We start from the raw sequence: 20,978 nt of genomic DNA, 5'->3' as shown, positions 1-20,978 counted from the left end.
ATTTAATCAAAAAGCAAAAAAAATTACAGTAATAAATTAATATGTGGTGCCAACTACTATATATATCTTATTATAAGTTGCAATATGGTAAAACAAAAATAAATTATCGACCAAATTTTAGGGAAAGACAAAATTAACTATACATAGATATCAAATCTAAATAAATTACAAAATTCTTTAAAGGCAATAAAAAATTAGTAATTTCATCTATCTACCTAATGTCTATAATAAAAAACATAACTATATATAGATAGGTATATGGGTATTATGCCATCTTTATGCCAAAACAACAAAAAAAACATAAAATCCTACAATAAAACCAGGGACAAAATTCTAGTTTTATATTTTTTATAGCCTATTGATAGATGAATATGTTCAAAAATATATTTAGATTTAAAAATATAAATATTTTGGTATTTTACACACACTTTCACATTCAAGTTTTTATTAGGTTTATATCTATAAGATCCCCTATTCTACGTTTATGATGATGGTTACCCCATGATGTGATGTTATGAAAGTATCGGTACTTACTTGTGAAAAGATCGGCTTGAATCACCTTTTTATCATGATGCGGCACAAACGACACAAGTTTTTGCCATCCTAGCAATTTAAAAAAACACTAAAATGTGGCCTTTTTCCTTTTGAAACCAAAAAATTAAAGAAAATACACGAATCCCGAACGTAAACAAAAAGCCGTTTGACAGATGACACTATGCGTATGGCTCAGGTGCTTAAGTTCCGGTGTTGTCGCTTCAAATTTTTTAGAAACGGTTTTAGGGATAAGAATGTTAATAATTTTGTTTTTTTTTGCTTAAGGATATTATATTTATTCTTAAAATAGGTTAATTGTTGTATTTATATTTTTTAATTCAAATTTTCCTATAAAATACAACACAAGTAAGTTAAATCAACGTTATAATGGTTGTTAAAATATAGCAAAAAATTTCCTCCGTTGGAAATTCGCGTCGACTTGACAACAGAGAATCGGCAAATATGTTTGTAAACAACACACCCCTCTTGCCCCTGTGCACATGTTGGACTCAAACAAAGTTATTGTTTACTAATTCTAGCCTTTCAATGTTCTAAGGATTTTTGATCCGAACATGGGTGCAATCAATACATCCTGAAACTTCGGGAAATTGTGTGTGCAATATTATAAAACATCTGTCTTGTCTGATTAATTTCTTCCGCTGAAGGAAATCGGATGAAACGTTGACAGTTTTTAGCAATTTGTCATTGGATACGAAGTGAACACTTCTACAAACAGAAGGCTGTGAAATGCCCCTTAAGTTACCACACACAATCTATACATATAAAATACGTTATTTATATGTATTTACATCACACTATATAAAACAAAACAGTACCTGAAAGTTACTTGTACTGTAGAAACGTAATGTTGCAAGAAGTGACAAGATAAATGGTAATGGTAAACCTCTATTGTTTACTAACTGCGGCCAATTTATCAAATGCATAACACAGTCCATCACTGCGTGCTTCTCAAAACGATAACGCATTTTAAACGCTTCATTTGAATAAAATTCCACAGGATTAGCTGCATCTCTTATATATCTTTTTGGCAATCTGTTATATTCCATGTCATTAACAACATTAAAATCGACAATTACGGCATGTATTAAATTTAAATCACCTTCCATTATTAATTTTCTTCGTTCGCAAAAATGCAACTACTGCAAAGTGGCTGCAGAAGGTAAAAGCTTCCTCCGGCGAATTGCTAAAAGTTATTTTAATGCGCATGTTACGTTTAGCGACGCGCCGTCTATGAAGTGGACTAAGCGCGATTTCCGCTGGATTTCCACTAGCGAATCGCCGGAGATTGAATATGAACATGGGTGTAAGCAATCTGGTGATCCTAGACAAGTGTGATAACGACCAGAAGTTCATAAGATTGTTCGTAAACGAACCTTGCGAACGGTCAACCATAGTCAAGAAGGGCAAACGTAATCTCAAATCGTACAAGCATTAATCAGGGAGAAGAGGCTTTAGGAGTTCGGTTGTTTTAATTGGTGAATTTGATGTTGACAAATATTATTGTTATACCAATTTTTCGAGAGATAAATTTACATTTTTACGGTTTTCATTATTTTGCAGTCAGTAATTGGTAAAACGTGTAATGCGTCGATACTATGCAATATCATCGAATTGGGACTTAAAAGAGTATGTTGTAGAGAGAGTTGTCAACGTCAAAAACTCTAACCTAACTCGCGTTGACTGTCGTTTAATTGTTTCCAAGGTAAAAAGTGACTAAACAATTAAAACTGAATGAAATGTCACGAAACGCGTTCATTTTAAAACCTTATCGAACAATTTAGAAATATTTAGAATTCCCTTCATTGTTTTTGCCGAAAAAGACCAATAATTTCAGAGGAATACTGACAGTCAAAGCAAGCAAGTATACAAATTCTGGAACATTTAAAATAGGTACATGGATTTACATTAATATAACGTAAATTGGGGCCTTCAAACAAACTACTTAAAAAACAGACACTATAGATGAAAATATTAAATAGAACCCTCAAAATAGTATATTAATATAAAATAGTACAAAAACTAGGAGAATAATTAACGCATTTACATTCTCATAATAATATATCTATAAAAAAAAAACTACCGAGTTTTAGAGACTTTTGACCGAATATATGCGACGACTACTTTCAAAATAAATATATGACATGCGCCGATTATTTCGTACCTTTGACGTATCTCTCGTGACCCTCGAATTCCGCGTGTAAATTCGTGATGTAGGAGGCGTCACAGCCCCTCGGTAAGTGACACTGCTCGCTCAATAATCGCAAAATGCACCTGGGCGGTTTTTCCAGTAATTCCAAACATAAGGTGTTGTCCGTGAACGCGATATGGTTGAAAGTGATCTCTTCCTGTTGATACTATAAGAAAAGAATCACAGTAAAAATCCACTTAAACATACAACGATCTTTTTTCTGCCATCTCCGATACTGTTGTTTTAATTAGCTGTAAATCTTGCGAGGATACATTCAGCAAAGCTGAGGATCATAAATTACATTACATTTGGATGGATCAATATATTCTAACAATGAACGTGAAAAAACCCGTATGAGTTCCACCTTCAATAAATAATAATCCAAATAGCAATTTTCGAAAGTTTTAAGGCAGTTTTTTTCAGGTTTTTAAATAATGCAATCGAAAAAGGATATCAGGCGTCTTCTTTTTCATCGGTAACATGAATTATCGTCGCTCTGCTATCCCTAATAAAGACTGAACTATTTACCCTAAAAAGTGCCTAATTAAATTTAACAGTACTTACGATGTCCTGTTCTAAAGCAAACACGTAATGATTGAAGAACTTGTGCAGTTTCTCGTTGGTGTAGTTGATGCACAGTTGCTCGAAGGAATTCACGGCGAAATTCTCGAAACCGAAGATGTCCAACACGCCCAAGAAACGGGTCGAGTCCTGACCCGGGTTGATGCAGTTGTTGATGTGGTTGATCAGCCATGCGAAGGTGCGCGAATAGATCGCTTTCGCCATCGCGTGTCTGTTTTCACCCGCCTAGAAATAATAATAAACTATTTGTTTTCCAGTATATTCCATTTCTCCAATACACAAAAAAAACTACCACACGTCCAACAAGGCAACATGTATACGTATAAACCACACGTGCAACATGTATATTTTGAAAAATAAATTGAGAAAATCACCATAACTCAAAAACTAGGGAACCTACAACCTTGAAAATTTGTATGCGAGTTCTTCAATTAAATTCATTAGACACCTATTTCAGCGTTTTTTGAAAAATATACCGGGTGGAGAGAAAAAAATATTTTTTGAAAAATGTATTAATTTTTTTCAAAAAAAAAATTGAGAAAATCACTATAACTCAAAAACCAGGGAACCTACAACCTTGAAAATTTGTATGCAAGTTCTTCAATTAAATTCATTAGACACCTATTTCAGCGTTTTTTTGAAAAATATACCGGGAGGAGAAAAAAAAATATTTTTTAAAAAATGCATTAATTTTTTTCAAAAAAAAATTGAGAAAATCACTATAACTCAAAAACTAGGAAACCTACAGACTTGAAAATTTGTATGCGAGTTCTTCAATTAAATTCATTAGACACCTATATCAGCGTTTTTTGAAAAATATACCGGGTGGAGAGAAAAAAATATTTTTTTAAAAATTTATTAATTTTTTTCAAAAAAAATTGAGAAAATCACTATAACTCAAAAACCAAGGAACCTACAGACTTGAAAATTTGTATGCGAGTTCTTCAATTAAATTCATTAGACACCTATTTCAGCGTTTTTTGAAAAATATACCGGGTGAAGAGAAAAAAATATTTTTTTAAAAATTTATTAATTTTTTTCAAAAAAAATTGAGAAAATCACCATAACTCAAAGACCAGGGAACCTACACACTTGAAAATTTGTATGCGGGTTCTTCAATTAAATTCATTAGACACCTATATCAGCGTTTTTTGAAAAATATACCGGGTGAAGAGAAAAAAATATTTTTTGAAAAATGCATTAATTTTTTTCAAAAAAAATTGAGAAAATCACCATAACTCAAAAACTAGGGAACCTACACACTTGAAAATTTGTATGCGGGTTCTTCAATTAAATTCATTAGACACCTATTTCAGCGTTTTTTGAAAAATATACCGGGTGGAGAGAAAAAAATTATTTTTGAAAAATGTATTAATTTTTTTCAAAAAAAATTGAGAAAATCACTATAACTCAAAAACCAGGGAACCTACATACTTGAAAATTTGTATGCGGGTTCTTCAATTAAATTCATTAGACACCTATATCAGCGTTTTTTGAAAAATATACCGGGTGGAGAGAAAAAAATTATTTTTGAAAAATGTATTAATTTTTTCCAAAAAAAATTGAGAAAATCACCATAACTCAAAAACCAGGGAACCTACACACATGAAAATTTGTATGCGGGTTCTTCAATTAAATTCATTAGACACCTATTTCAGCGTTTTTTGAAAAATATACCGGGTGGAGAGAAAAAAATATTTTTTCAAAAATGCATTAATTTTTTTCAAAAAAAATCGAGAAAATCACCATAACTCAAAAACCAGGGAACCTACACACATGAAAATTTGTATGCGGGTTCTTCAATTAAATTCATTAGACACCTATTTCAGCGTTTTTTGAAAAATATACCGGGAGGAGAAAAAAAAAAAATTTTTGAAAAATGCATTAATTTTTTTCAAAAAAAATCGAGAAAATCACCATAACTCAAAAACCAGGGAAACTACAGACTTGAAAATTTGTATGCAAGTTCTTCAATTAAATTCATTAGACACCTATTTCAGCGTTTTTTGAAAAATATACCGGGAGGAGAGAAAAAAATATTTTTTGAAAAATGTATTAATTTTTTTCCAAAAAAAATTGAGAAAATCACCATAACTCAAAGACCAGGGAACCTACAGACTTGAAAATTTGTATGCGGGTTCTTCAATTAAATTCATTAGACACCTATTTCAGCGTTTTTTGAAAAATACAACTGGTTGAGAAAAAAAGATAATTTTATTAAGAAGTATATCATTTTCACAGAAATTTCATAGAATCTTTCTCATTTTCATAGAAAATAGACCAAGGGTCATTACAGAGTCATTAGTCAAACTTACCTGTTGTTTGGTAAGAGGGATTTCCGTAATGTTCCCTCTAACATTGATCTGCCTCAGCAGCACCACCTGTCGGATATTGTTGATCTCCAAACCGAGAAGTTGCGACAGCACCTCCACAATAGCCTCGTCCTCCTTCGTCAGTTGACAACGTTCGCCATCTAACGGCAACATTTATTAAGCAACAGTTAAAATACAGTCTAAAAATCTAGCCTAACCTTTATCTTGAATTTAAGACATAAGGACTTTCAAATGCCTGGGCAAATTAAATCATTCTTTCTCTAGTTTATTCCATACTTTCTTTAAGGTTATAAGTCCCTGTAATAAGATCATAATTTACTTCTTCCAGGCAGTTGATGGTGAAAACATTTCAGACAATTTGAGACTGTGGAGCTCCATAGGGTTGAAACAACGCATTTTCAACACAATATATTTTTTAGTAGGGTTATGAGATTGGTTTTAAGGTGCAATAGATATGGTTTCATAAGAGTCATGAATTGGATGTTTGTTAAACAATGACTGTGTTTCCTGCCAATGACTTTTATATATAAATTAGGAAAAGGCATGTTGCCTGAGTATTTTAATGAAATTGTAACATAAGACATGAAATTCATTATTATTTTGTTAGAAATAGAAGTAACTATCATGTAAATTAAATATGTTACTTATCAACAATGAAATCTTCATTTTATAAGGACCTAAATCAGTATAATGATTTACCAATACACATTGAAAATTTTCAAAAATGATATTTAACAATGCTAAGCAACTGTTATATTATGTAAAACGACGTCTAAAGTGTAAGTCTTTTTTTTACTGAACTATTTTTTCTGTGTGTAAAACTAATAAGATTGACTAATTATTATAATAATTTTACTTCCTATTTAAGTTAAAAAAGTTGATAATGAAAAAATTTCAGGTAAAAGTGTAAAATACCCCATAAGGCAACACTAAAAAAGGAACGTGACTCACCGATATCCTCAAAAGTTAAGTTACCAAGCCACAAAATGGCCGATAACGCCTGGAAAATCCCGTTGCACATGGTGGCCGGCACCTGTAACACCTGAAAAGCCAACCGGAGACTGTCCAGACCTTTGGCGTCACTTTCCAGCTTCATACAGTCGGACTGGTTGAGGTAGTTGTAAAATTTGGCATCTTTGAGGTGTAACTGGGAGGCCAGTTCTTTGTTATGCTAAAAAGGCCCAATTATTATTGATCTTTTTAATGTAACTATCCTCACTTTTGCCTCCTCGACTAGCTGATAAAACACATGGTAATTTCTCTCCCCTTTTCCTTGAAAGGTTATCCTGGATTGTTCGAGAAGGTAGTCTTGGACAATACAGCCGGCGATCATCCATCTTGTATCGAAACAGACTTGCATAAACTTCCCGAATCTGCTCGAGTTGTCGTTTCTTACGGTTTTCGCGTTGCCTAATAAAAACAACAATGCGGAATTCCCGAAAATATTTCCGCACCGATAATTGCTTACCGAAAGCCTCCAATATAGTATTCGCCTCCAAGATCTGTTGTTCCACCCATGCCGATACCCCGGAGGTGACCGAACACAAGTACTGCAAGATAAATCGGGTCGTTTCGGTTTTTCCCGCTCCACTTTCGCCACTTATAACTAAACTTTGATTCTTGTGGGATCTGTCGAGGGCAGGTAAGCAGGTCTGTAGGGAGGAGTAAGCCGCCTCTGCTATGGCGAACACATGAGGCTCTAGCTCACTCAGTTTACGTCCATGGTATCTGTTTACGTATTCCTATAAAGAGTTAAGGGTAGTAAGTTTTGCTTAGGTTGATGATGTGGAGATATAAGGTAAGACTTTTAGCCATTGATAGAGTCAAAATTTCACAGGTCTTTATTGCTCAAAGCCAAATAATTAGACCCATAGTTGGTACTGATGGAGATCTTACTTTTATGGATCCTCCCTGGTCTTCACATTAACTTCTGCATATAATTTTGGTTGGAGACAAGACTTTATACATGGTTATGTGAAGAGACACAACCTTCGGCACTGCAAAAATCTGATTATTTATATTTTCATTCAACTATTCAATCTCTCGTCTCAATTATTGCTGCATTTATAGTTTTAATTGAAAATATATTCGCGGTCTTGTCATGTTTTGTTGATGGCTTTGCTGCAAGGCAATTGCCAGCCCGATTTGGGGGAGACTCCTTCTTTGTCTGGCTCTGGACCATGCAGGAATCTCCGAAATATCTTCTTATATTACAACTTTGCTCGTTCTGTTTAGCTTGAGACTATAGCTGTGTCTTGTATGGGCCGTCGGCATTTGTGGTGTGTTTGTTTACTTTTTCCTCTTTTGGAGGTTAGGTTTTTGTCTTGAATTTGACGTTGATGGAAGCGGAGACCCAGTAAGGGTTGCACAGCTAGCAAATTGGACATAGATATAATTTTATATTTTAATATAAGAGCAGTTCCTTGGCCTTTAATTAATTTTAATAATATCCTCCTTACTTTTGATCAATTTGTTCTTGACTTGATATGAGACTTAAATTTTTGATAACATAGGCCCCAGCTTACCTAAGTAACTTGCGACCAGTATTATGGGCAATAACTGAATGATTTTCTGTTTTTTTCTAATCACGTACACTATTTTAAATTAACACAATATACGGGAAAAGTACTTTACATAAATTAAATTGAAAAACACAATATTATGACAGGTACGTCGCCATATTGGTTTTCTTCATTCCTTCCGGTTCGGACGTTCCCTCGTGGCATTGTAGATGGCGCATCTGTCATGTGCGAACCGCGCCAATTTATTGATTAATATCGATTCCTTATGAATTGACACACAAATTGTATTTTAAATACAGTTTTAAATTTAAAATAAGACAGTTAAATAATAATATGATATTAAATGGATTTCGGCAATATTGACAATTTAAAAAAAAAATTAGTCAGGCAACCCGCAAGACCGCTTTTTTAGGTTTAGAGGTTCTCTTATAGATGGCGCTAACGTGCCATTCAGACACCGTGAACCACACGGCCTGCACCAATGTATTGACTAATATTGATAGCCTGCACCAATAAATTAATTAATTAATTTTTTTTTGGTAATTCGGTCGTGCAAATTTTGCAACAGATGACCCACACCAAACATTGAAAATTACATTGAATTTACTTAAAAAAAAAAAAATACTGATTACTATTTAATACAAAAAATAACACCTAATTTAGCTTAATTTCAAGGTCTATATAGAGAGCTTTGTAATAATTTATAATTGTATTAAAATATCATGGTTTATTCAGAATGACCGCTGCTATCGGTTATAAATGTCCAACGAAAAAATTTACAGAGGGCAAAATTATAGACTAAGAACGTACGTACAATGTTTGATCATCAACATTTTCTTATAAAAGCAACGCCTTGCGCGTTATCCTGGTTTGAAAATTCACGTAAACCGTTCGCACCCTGTACATATGCTCTATTCAATTTGTTCATGCCCTAATAACTCTATGCGACCCTATTTAAGCTCATAAACGTAAATTTTACGGTCCATTATCGGCCATCTAAATTGGCGAAAATGAGGCATTTCGTGGCGGTGAAACGAAGGTGGGATGCGGGGGCGGTAAAAGACTCGTAATATTCGGGTTTTAGAGGGGCGGCAGCTCCATCGACTTGTGCCCGTGCCATTTATACCTGAAAACCGCCCCCACGTGTTTTGCCGTTTTATTTCTGTGTAAAGAGCGCGGTTTTACCCTTGTAAATCGTCAAACGATTGCTACGTCGTTATTCTCAATGGGACACCCTGTATATTATTGTATTTTTGAATTCTACATGAAATTTGATGGGTCACATGCCATAGCGTGGTCGAATAGGTGTTAAGATATTTGCAGTTAAACATTATTAATTTTTTTGACTTTAGAAGGTTATAAGGTCAAGGGTGTTTAATGTAGGAAGAAATGGTTTGCACTTTCCGATTTAACTAATGAAAGTCAGTGTCAAGTGTTTTTATGAGTTTTATCAATATTAGAGCAAATTTTAAAAATGGTGGTCATTTGTCAAAAATGATCATAATGAACTTTATTTGAAACCTATGTCAATAGAAAGGCCTTAAAAAATTAGTATGTACTAGTGAAAACCGTTTTTCTATATGCCGAATAGTTTTGGCTCTACGTCCGTTAAAAGTCGAAATATGTCATTATTTAAACGCGAATATCTCAGAAACTTTTTGAGCAAAGTATGGCAAGTGACCCATCATATTACAAAGAATTTCACGTAGAATCTAAAACTAAAATAATGTATTAGATACCAAGGAATCACTTGTCCCCACATATGACTGATGAAAGCCATTCCTATTAAAGTAACGTTCAATTATAATAAAATTAAATCGCATTTGACGCAAGCCAAGACCATTTTTAGGCTTCCCCTCTTTCTCCCCATTGTTCCCAGGGCCACCAATAGCAAACATATGGACGTGTGTCATGTTAATAATTTAAATACCACAAAATGAATCTATTACTATGCGGCTCGTATCGTCTTTTTTATTTCCGCCGTTTACTTGTAAACAATGGTAGAATTGTAGTGTTGGATGTGCCTCTTCCTTCGGGTTAAAATAACCCTTTCATGGGAAAACTAGCAGTGTGGGAAATCTCTGCTAAATTGAAGAAGAATACAATTTTTTTGTTCCGCATGTCGAGCACCCAGGTTGTTATTTTTTAGTAATGCCTGTGCCCTTATCGTGATTAATATTCATTACCTAGTGCATTAGTGATAACAAAGGAATTAATTATTCTAATGAAATGGTCCAAGGACAATATATACATGGTGTCCCACGAATAAACATATATATTTCAAACTAGACAATGGGTTATTAACCCTTCCTAATTGCTAAACGAGCCCTAGTGAGTCAGAATGAAACAAGTGGATAAGAAAGAGAGGCGCTTACCTGCGAGTAGATGTCAATGTCCTTGTAAGGATTCACAGCAACCAGGATTGATCCGGTGTAGGTCTGCGAAAAGTCTTGTTAAGGAAAATGCTATTTTAAATGTTTTAATAGTTTAATATCCTAAAAGCAAGGAAATTGTCCTGAAAAACCCATTTATCAAGGGGATTTTCCTTTTTGCATTTCGTATCTGACTCATATAAACGCGTCTGTCTGCGTCGCATTGTTGACGGATTTTTCGGGCCGTTTTCCCGCTTTTCACGCCCTCGTTTTTGTTTCAATCCGTGACATTTCAAGGTTTTGTCGGTTTAGAAAAATGACGCGGTTTTAACCTTTTTGACTTTTTTTTTTATAGAGAGCATATCGAGTTACGATTTTGCCATTTTATATTTCCATCTTAGAGTGACATTTCAGGGTTTGTTGGTGTAGATAAAGAAAAAAAAATTACATTGTTTTAAAGTCCTCTTTTTATAGACAGCATATCGAGCTGCGTTGTTGTCATTTTATATTTTCACCTATATAGTCTGACATTTTAAGATTTTATTGGAATAGAAAAATAATTAAAATAATTGACCCGGTTTTAATTTTTTTCGTTTTTTGTTTTGTAGTCAGCATAGTGAACCTTGTTTTTTTATCTCCATCTTACTCCAACATTTTAAGGTTTCATTTGGTATAGCCAAAGAAAAACATTACTGGAGTTTTAACGTATTAATTTTTTTTTATAGACAGCATATTGCACCGCGATATTGCTATTTTATATTTTCATCATTTCAAGTGTTTGTTGGTGTAGATAAAGAAAAAAAGTTGACGGCAGTTTTAACCTCTTTCAATTTTTGTTTTTAGGTAGCATGTTGAACCGCGATATTGCTATTTTTTTATCCATATTCTTATCTAACATTTCACGGTTTTATTGCTAGAAAAAGAATAAAATGGCCGCAGTTTTAACCTTTTTTGTTTTTTTTTTATAGATGGCATATTGAACCGCGATGTTGCCATTTTGTATACCCATCTTAGTGACCATTTAGGGTGATATAGCAAAAAGGTGGAATTGCCAAAAATTGTCATTTGTGTAACCGCATCTCACTTTTGCTCATTAACTAGTTATGACAGCTCACAGTTCTTCTCTTTCTCTCGCATGACTCCTGGAAGAAATAATTGATTTTTCGTTTACAGGCAGTTGCACTCTGTATATTTTTCAAAAAACCCTGATATAGGCGTCCAATGAATTTAAATGAAGAACCCGTGTACAAATTTTCAGGTCTTTAGGTGCCCTGGTTTTTGAGTTATGGCCATTTTCTCAATTTATTAAAAAAAAATATTAATTTTTCAAAAATATTTTTTTTTCTCTACACCCTGTATATTTTTCAAAAAACCCTAAAATAGGTGTCCAATGAATTTAAATGAAGAACCCGTATACAAATTTTCAGGTCTTTAGGTGCCCTGGTTTTTGAGTTATAGCCTTTTTCTCAATTTATTAGAAAAAAAATATTAATTTTTCAAAAATATTTTTTTTTCTCTACACCCTGTATATTTTTCAAAAAACCCTGAAATAGGTGTCCAATGAATTTAAATGAAGAACCCGTATACAAATTTTCAGGTCATTAGGTGCCCTGGTTTTTGAGTTATGGCCATTTTCTCAATTTATTAGAAAAAAATATTAATTTTTTTAAAATATTTTTTTCTCTACACCCTGTACATTTTTCAAAAAACCCTGAAATAGGTGTCCATTGAATTTAAATGAAGAACCCGTGTACAAATATTCAGGTCTTTAGGTGCCCTGGTTTTTGAGTTATGGCCATTTTCTCAATTTATTAGAAAAAAAATATTAATTTTTCAAAAATATTTTTTTTCTCTACACCCTATATATTTTTCAAAAAACCCTGAAATAGGTGTCCAATGAATTTAAATGAAGAACCCGTATACAAATTTTCAAGTCTTTAGGTGCCCTGGTTTTTGAGTTATGGCCATTTTCTCAATTTATTAAAAAAAAATATTAATTTTTCAAAAATATTTTTTTTTCTCTACACCCTGTATATTTTTCAAAAAACCCTGAAATAGGTGTCCAATGAATTTAAATGAAGAACCCGTATACAAATTTTCAGGTCATTAGGTGCCCTGGTTTTTGAGTTATGGCCATTTTCTCAATTTATTAGAAAAAAATATTAATTTTTTTAAAATATTTTTTTCTCTACACCCTGTACATTTTTCAAAAAACCCTGAAATAGGTGTCCATTGAATTTAAATGAAGAACCCGTATACAAATTTTCAAGTCTTTAGGTGCCCTGGTTTTTGAGTTATGGCCATTTTCTCAATTTATTAGAAAAAAAATATTAATTTTCCAAAAATATTTTTTTCTCCGCACCCTGTATATTTTTCAAAAAACCCTGATATAGGCGTCCAATGAATTTAAATGAAGAACCCGTGTACAAATTTTCAGGTCTTTAGGTGCCCTGGTTTTTGAGTTATGGCCATTTTCTCAATTTATTAAAAAAAATATTAATTTTTCAAAAATATTTTTTTTTCTCTACACCCTGTATATTTTTCAAAAAACCCTGAAATAGGTGTCCAATGAATTAAAATGAAGAACCCGTATACAAATTTTCAGGTCTTTAGGTGCCCTGGTTTTTGAGTTATAGCCTTTTTCTCAATTTATTAGAAAAAAAATATTAATTTTTCAAAAATATTTTTTTTTCTCTACACCCTGTATATTTTTCAAAAAACCCTGAAATAGGTGTCCAATGAATTTAAATGAAGAACCCGTATACAAATTTTCAGGTCATTAGGTGCCCTGGTTTTTGAGTTATGGCCATTTTCTCAATTTATTAGAAAAAAATATTAATTTTTTTAAAATATTTTTTTCTCTACACCCTGTACATTTTTCAAAAAACCCTGAAATAGGTGTCCATTGAATTTAAATGAAGAACCCGTGTACAAATATTCAGGTCTTTAGGTGCCCTGGTTTTTGAGTTATGGCCATTTTCTCAATTTATTAGAAAAAAAATATTAATTTTTCAAAAATATTTTTTTTCTCTACACCCTATATATTTTTCAAAAAACCCTGAAATAGGTGTCCAATGAATTTAAATGAAGAACCCGTATACAAATTTTCAAGTCTTTAGGTGCCCTGGTTTTTGAGTTATGGCCATTTTCTCAATTTATTAAAAAAAAATATTAATTTTTCAAAAATATTTTTTTTTCTCTACACCCTGTATATTTTTCAAAAAACCCTGAAATAGGTGTCCAATGAATTTAAATGAAGAACCCGTATACAAATTTTCAGGTCATTAGGTGCCCTGGTTTTTGAGTTATGGCCATTTTCTCAATTTATTAGAAAAAAAATATTAATTTTCCAAAAATATTTTTTTTCTCTGCACCCTGCATATTTTTCAAAAAACCCTGAAATAGGTGTCCAATGAATTTAAATGAAGAACCCGTGTACAAATTTTCAGGTCTTTAGGTGCCCTGGTTTTTGAGTTATGGCCATTTTCTCAATTTATTAGAAAAAAAATATTAACTTTTCAAAAATATTTTTTTTCTCTGCACCCTGCATATTTTTCAAAAAACCCTGAAATAGGTGTCCAATGAATTTAAATGAAGAACCCGTGTACAAATTTTCAGGTCTTTAGGTGCCCTGGTTTTTGAGTTATGGCCATTTTCTCAATTTATTAGAAAAAAAATATTAATTTTCCAAAAATATTTTTTTTTCTCTACACCCTGTATATTTTTCAAAAAACCCTGAAATAGGTGTCCAATGAATTTAAATGAAGAACCCGTGTACAAATTTTCAGGTCTTTAGGTGCCCTGGTTTTTGAGTTATGGCCATTTTCTCAATTTATTAGAAAAAAAATATTAATTTTCCAAAAATATTTTTTTTTCTCTACACCCTGTATATTTTTCAAAAAACCCTGAAATAGGTGTCCAATGAATTTAAATGAAGAACCCGTGTACAAATTTTCAGGTCTTTAGGTGCCCTGGTTTTTGAGTTATGGCCATTTTCTCAATTTATTAGAAAAAAAATATTAATTTTTTTAAAATATTTTTTCTCTACACCCTGTACATTTTTCAAAAAACCCTGAAATAGGTGTCCAATGAATTTAAATGAAGAACCCGTATACAAATTTTCAAGTCCTTAGGTGCCCTGGTTTTTGAGTTATGGCCATTTTCTCAATTTATTAGAAAAAAAATATTAATTTTTCAAAAATATTTTTTTTTCTCTACACCCTGTATATTTTTCAAAAAACCCTGAAATAGGTGTCCAATGAATTTAAATGAAGAACCCGTGTACAAATTTTCAGGTCTTTAGGTGCCCTGGTTTTTGAGTTATGGCCATTTTCTCAATTTATTAGAAAAAAAATATTAATTTTTCAAAAATATTTTTTTTTCTCTACACCCTGTATATTTTTCAAAAAACCCTGAAAGAGGTGTCCAATGAATTTAAATGAAGAACCCGTATACAAATTTTCAGGTCATTAGGTGCCCTGGTTTTTGAGTTATGGCCATTTTCTCAATTTATTAGAAAAAAAATATTAATTTTTCAAAAATATTTTTTTTCTCTACACCCTATATATTTTTCAAAAAACCCTGAAATAGGTGTCCAATGAATTTAAATGAAGAACCCGTATACAAATTTTCAGGTCATTAGGTGCCCTGGTTTTTGAGTTATGGCCATTTTCTCAATTTATTAGAAAAAAAATATTAATTTTTCAAAAATATTTTTTTTTCTCTACACTCTGTATATTTTTCAAAAAACCCTGAAATAGGTGTCCAATGAATTTAAATGAAGAACCCGTGTACAAATTTTCAGGTCTTTAGGTGCCCTGGTTTTTGAGTTATGGCCATTTTCTCAATTTATTAGAAAAAAAATATTAATTTTTTTAAAATATTTTTTCTCTACACCCTGTACATTTTTCAAAAAACCCTGAAATAGGTGTCCAATGAATTTAAATGAAGAACCCGTATACAAATTTTCAAGTCCTTAGGTGCCCTGGTTTTTGAGTTATGGCCATTTTCTCAATTTATTAGAAAAAAAATATTAATTTTTCAAAAATATTTTTTTTTCTCTACACCCTGTATATTTTTCAAAAAACCCTGAAATAGGTGTCCAATGAATTTAAATGAAGAACCCGTGTACAAATTTTCAGGTCTTTAGGTGCCCTGGTTTTTGAGTTATGGCCATTTTCTCAATTTATTAGAAAAAAAATATTAATTTTTCAAAAATATTTTTTTTTCTCTACACCCTGTATATTTTTCAAAAAACCCTGAAATAGGTGTCCAATGAATTTAAATGAAGAACCCGTATACAAATTTTCAGGTCATTAGGTGCCCTGGTTTTTGAGTTATGGCCATTTTCTCAATTTATTAGAAAAAAAATATTAATTTTTCAAAAATATTTTTTTTCTCTACACCCTATATATTTTTCAAAAAACCCTGAAATAGGTGTCCAATGAATTTAAATGAAGAACCCGTATACAAATTTTCAGGTCATTAGGTGCCCTGGTTTTTGAGTTATGGCCATTTTCTCAATTTATTAGAAAAAAAATATTAATTTTTCAAAAATATTTTTTTTTCTCTACACTCTGTATATTTTTCAAAAAACCCTGAAATAGGTGTCCAATGAATTTAAATGAAGAACCCGTGTACAAATTTTCAGGTCTTTAGGTGCCCTGGTTTTTGAGTTATGGCCATTTTCTCAATTTATTAGAAAAAAAATATTAATTTTTTTAAAATATTTTTTCTCTACACCCTGTACATTTTTCAAAAAACCCTGAAATAGGTGTCCAATGAATTTAAATGAAGAACCCGTATACAAATTTTCAAGTCCTTAGGTGCCCTGGTTTTTGAGTTATGGCCATTTTCTCAATTTATTAGAAAAAAAATATTAATTTTTCAAAAATATTTTTTTTTCTCTACACCCTGTATATTTTTCAAAAAACCCTGAAATAGGTGTCCAATGAATTTAAATGAAGAACCCGTATACAAATTTTCAGGTCTTTAGGTGCCCTGGTTTTTGAGTTATGGCCATTTTCTCAATTTATTAAAAAAAAATATTAATTTTTCAAAAATATTTTTTTTCTCTGCACCCTGCATATTTTTCAAAAAACCCTGAAATAGGTGTCCAATGAATTTAAATGAAGAACCCGTGTACAAATTTTCAGGTCTTTAGGTGCCCTGGTTTTTGAGTTATGGCCATTTTCTCAATTTATTAGAAAAAAAATATTAATTTTTCAAAAATATTTTTTTTCTCTACACCCTATATATTTTTCAAAAAACCCTGAAATAGGTGTCCAATGAATTTAAATGAAGAACCCGTATACAAATTTTCAGGTCTTTAGGTGCCCTGGTTTTTGAGTTATGGCCATTTTCTCAATTTATTAAAAAAAAATATTAATTTTTCAAAAATATTTTTTTTCTCTGCACCCTGCATATTTTTCAAAAAACCCTGAAATAGGTGTCCAATGAATTTAAATGAAGAACCCGTGTACAAATTTTCAGGTCTTTAGGTGCCCTGGTTTTTGAGTTATGGCCATTTTCTCAATTTATTAGAAAAAAAATATTAATTTTTCAAAAATATTTTTTTTTCTCTACACCCTGTATATTTTTCAAAAAACCCTGAAATAGGTGTCCAATGAATTTAAATGAAGAACCCGTGTACAAATTTTCAGGTCTTTAGGTGCCCTGGTTTTTGAGTTATGGCCATTTTCTCAATTTATTAGAAAAAAAATATTAATTTTTCAAAAATATTTTTTTTTCTCTACACCCTGTATATTTTTCAAAAAACCCTGAAATAGGTGTCCAATGAATTTAAATGAAGAACCCGTATACAAATTTTCAGGTCATTAGGTGTCCTGGTTTTTGAGTTATGGCCATTTTCTCAATTTATTAGAAAAAAATATTAATTTTTTTAAAATATTTTTTTTTCTCTACACCCTGTATATTTTTCAAAAAACCCTGAAATAGGTGTCCAATGAATTTAAATGAAGAACCCGTGTACAAATTTTCAGGTCTTTAGGTGCCCTGGTTTTTGAGTTATGGCCATTTTCTCAATTTATTAGAAAAAAAATATTAATTTTTCAAAAATATTTTTTTTTCTCTACACCCTGTATATTTTTCAAAAAACCCTGAAATAGGTGTCCATTGAATTTAAATGAAGAACCCGTGTACAAATATTCAGGTCTTTAGGTGCCCTGGTTTTTGAGTTATGGCCATTTTCTCAATTTATTAGAAAAAAAATATTAATTTTTCAAAAATATTTTTTTTTCTCTACACCCTGTATATTTTTCAAAAAACCCTGAAATAGGTGTCCATTGAATTTAAATGAAGAACCCGTGTACAAATATTCAGGTCTTTAGGTGCCCTGGTTTTTGAGTTATGGCCATTTTCTCAATTTATTAGAAAAAAAATATTAATTTTTCAAAAATATTTTTTTTTCTCTACACTCTGTATATTTTTCAAAAAACCCTGAAATAGGTGTCCAATGAATTTAAATGAAGAACCCGTGTACAAATTTTCAGGTCTTTAGGTGCCCTGGTTTTTGAGTTATGGCCATTTTCTCAATTTATTAGAAAAAAAATATTAATTTTTTTAAAATATTTTTTCTCTACACCCTGTACATTTTTCAAAAAACCCTGAAATAGGTGTCCAATGAATTTAAATGAAGAACCCGTATACAAATTTTCAAGTCCTTAGGTGCCCTGGTTTTTGAGTTATGGCCATTTTCTCAATTTATTAGAAAAAAAATATTAATTTTTCAAAAATATTTTTTTTTCTCTACACCCTGTATATTTTTCAAAAAACCCTGAAATAGGTGTCCAATGAATTTAAATGAAGAACCCGTGTACAAATTTTCAGGTCTTTAGGTGCCCTGGTTTTTGAGTTATGGCCATTTTCTCAATTTATTAGAAAAAAAATATTAATTTTTCAAAAATATTTTTTTTTCTCTACACCCTGTATATTTTTCAAAAAACCCTGAAATAGGTGTCCAATGAATTTAAATGAAGAACCCGTATACAAATTTTCAGGTCATTAGGTGCCCTGGTTTTTGAGTTATGGCCATTTTCTCAATTTATTAGAAAAAAAATATTAATTTTCCAAAAATATTTTTTTTCTCTGCACCCTGCATATTTTTCAAAAAACCCTGAAATAGGTGTCCAATGAATTTAAATGAAGAACCCGTGTACAAATTTTCAGGTCTTTAGGTGCCCTGGTTTTTGAGTTATGGCCATTTTCTCAATTTATTAGAAAAAAAATATTAATTTTCCAAAAATATTTTTTTTTCTCTACACCCTGTATATTTTTCAAAAAACCCTGAAATAGGTGTCCAATGAATTTAAATGAAGAACCCGTGTACAAATTTTCAGGTCTTTAGGTGCCCTGGTTTTTGAGTTATGGCCATTTTCTCAATTTATTAGAAAAAAAATATTAATTTTTCAAAAATATTTTTTTTTCTCTACACCCTGTATATTTTTCAAAAAACCCTGAAATAGGTGTCCAATGAATTTAAATGAAGAACCCGTGTACAAATTTTCAGGTCTTTAGGTGCCCTGGTTTTTGAGTTATGGCCATTTTCTCAATTTATTAGAAAAAAAATATTAATTTTTCAAAAATATTTTTTTTCTCTGCACCCTGCATATTTTTCAAAAAACCCTGAAATAGGTGTCCAATGAATTTAAATGAAGAACCCGTGTACAAATTTTCAGGTCTTTAGGTGCCCTGGTTTTTGAGTTATGGCCATTTTCTCAATTTATTAGAAAAAAAATATTAATTTTTCAAAAATATTTTTTTTCTCTGCACCCTGCATATTTTTCAAAAAACCCTGAAATAGGTGTCCAATGAATTTAAATGAAGAACCCGTGTACAAATTTTCAGGTCTTTAGGTGCCCTGGTTTTTGAGTTATGGCCATTTTCTCAATTTATTAGAAAAAAAATATTAATTTTCCAAAAATATTTTTTTTTCTCTACACCCTGTATATTTTTCAAAAAACCCTGAAATAGGTGTCCAATGAATTTAAATGAAGAACCCGTGTACAAATTTTCAGGTCTTTAGGTGCCCTGGTTTTTGAGTTATGGCCATTTTCTCAATTTATTAGAAAAAAAATATTAATTTTTCAAAAATATTTTTTTTTCTCTACACCCTGTATATTTTTCAAAAAACCCTGAAATAGGTGTCCAATGAATTTAAATGAAGAACCCGTGTACAAATTTTCAGGTCTTTAGGTGCCCTGGTTTTTGAGTTATGGCCATTTTCTCAATTTATTAGAAAAAAAATATTAATTTTTCAAAAATATTTTTTTTTCTCTACACCCTGTATATTTTTCAAAAAACCCTGAAATAGGTGTCCAATGAATTTAAATGAAGAACCCGTGTACAAATTTTCAGGTCTTTAGGTGCCCTGGTTTTTGAGTTATGGCCATTTTCTCAATTTATTAGAAAAAAAATATTAATTTTTCAAAAATATTTTTTTTTCTCTACACCCTGTATATTTTTCAAAAAACCCTGAAATAGGTGTCCAATGAATTTAAATGAAGAACCCGTATACAAATTTTCAGGTCATTAGGTGTCCTGGTTTTTGAGTTATGGCCATTTTCTCAATTTATTAGAAAAAAATATTAATTTTTTTAAAATATTTTTTTCTCTACACCCTGTACATTTTTCAAAAAACCCTGAAATAGGTGTCCATTGAATTTAAATGAAGAACCCGTGTACAAATATTCAGGTCTTTAGGTGCCCTGGTTTTTGAGTTATGGCCATTTTCTCAATTTATTAGAAAAAAAATATTAATTTTTCAAAAATATTTTTTTTCTCTACACCCTATATATTTTTCAAAAAACCCTGAAATAGGTGTCCAATGAATTTAAATGAAGAACCCGTATACAAATTTTCAAGTCTTTAGGTGCCCTGGTTTTTGAGTTATGGCCATTTTCTCAATTTATTAAAAAAAAATATTAATTTTTCAAAAATATTTTTTTTTCTCTACACCCTGTATATTTTTCAAAAAACCCTGAAATAGGTGTCCAATGAATTTAAATGAAGAACCCGTATACAAATTTTCAGGTCATTAGGTGCCCTGGTTTTTGAGTTATGGCCATTTTCTCAATTTATTAGAAAAAAAATATTAATTTTTCAAAAATATTTTTTTTTCTCTACACTCTGTATATTTTTCAAAAAACCCTGAAATAGGTGTCCAATGAATTTAAATGAAGAACCCGTGTACAAATTTTCAGGTCTTTAGGTGCCCTGGTTTTTGAGTTATGGCCATTTTCTCAATTTATTAGAAAAAAAATATTAATTTTTTTAAAATATTTTTTCTCTACACCCTGTACATTTTTCAAAAAACCCTGAAATAGGTGTCCAATGAATTTAAATGAAGAACCCGTATACAAAGTTTCAGGTCTTTAGGTGCCCTGGTTTTTGAGTTATGGCCATTTTC

At 31.3% G+C, this 20,978-nt stretch overlaps 1 protein-coding gene across 2 annotated transcripts in view; it reads right to left on the bottom strand.

Annotated features, from left to right (window-relative positions):
* LOC126742774 (myosin-I heavy chain) overlaps window positions 1–20,978 on the bottom strand; it is a 106,744-nt gene that overhangs the window by 65,684 nt on the left and 20,082 nt on the right. For both annotated transcript variants that reach the window (XM_050449560.1, XM_050449561.1), the window contains exons 3-9: window positions 10,556–10,618; window positions 7,127–7,400; window positions 6,878–7,068; window positions 6,610–6,829; window positions 5,641–5,798; window positions 3,308–3,550; window positions 2,717–2,909 (exon numbers count right to left, since the gene is read on the bottom strand). In XM_050449560.1, coding sequence (XP_050305517.1) covers window positions 2,717–2,909; window positions 3,308–3,550; window positions 5,641–5,798; window positions 6,610–6,829; window positions 6,878–7,068; window positions 7,127–7,400; window positions 10,556–10,618 — 1,342 coding nt within the window. The remainder of the gene's footprint in view (window positions 1–2,716; window positions 2,910–3,307; window positions 3,551–5,640; window positions 5,799–6,609; window positions 6,830–6,877; window positions 7,069–7,126; window positions 7,401–10,555; window positions 10,619–20,978) is intronic.

The sequence above is a fragment of the Anthonomus grandis genome, chromosome 12 (genome assembly GCF_022605725.1).
Source record: "Anthonomus grandis grandis chromosome 12, icAntGran1.3, whole genome shotgun sequence".
In the NCBI taxonomy this organism is placed as follows: Eukaryota; Metazoa; Arthropoda; class Insecta; order Coleoptera; family Curculionidae; genus Anthonomus; species Anthonomus grandis.
This window is presented reverse-complemented; position numbering and strand designations above follow the sequence as displayed.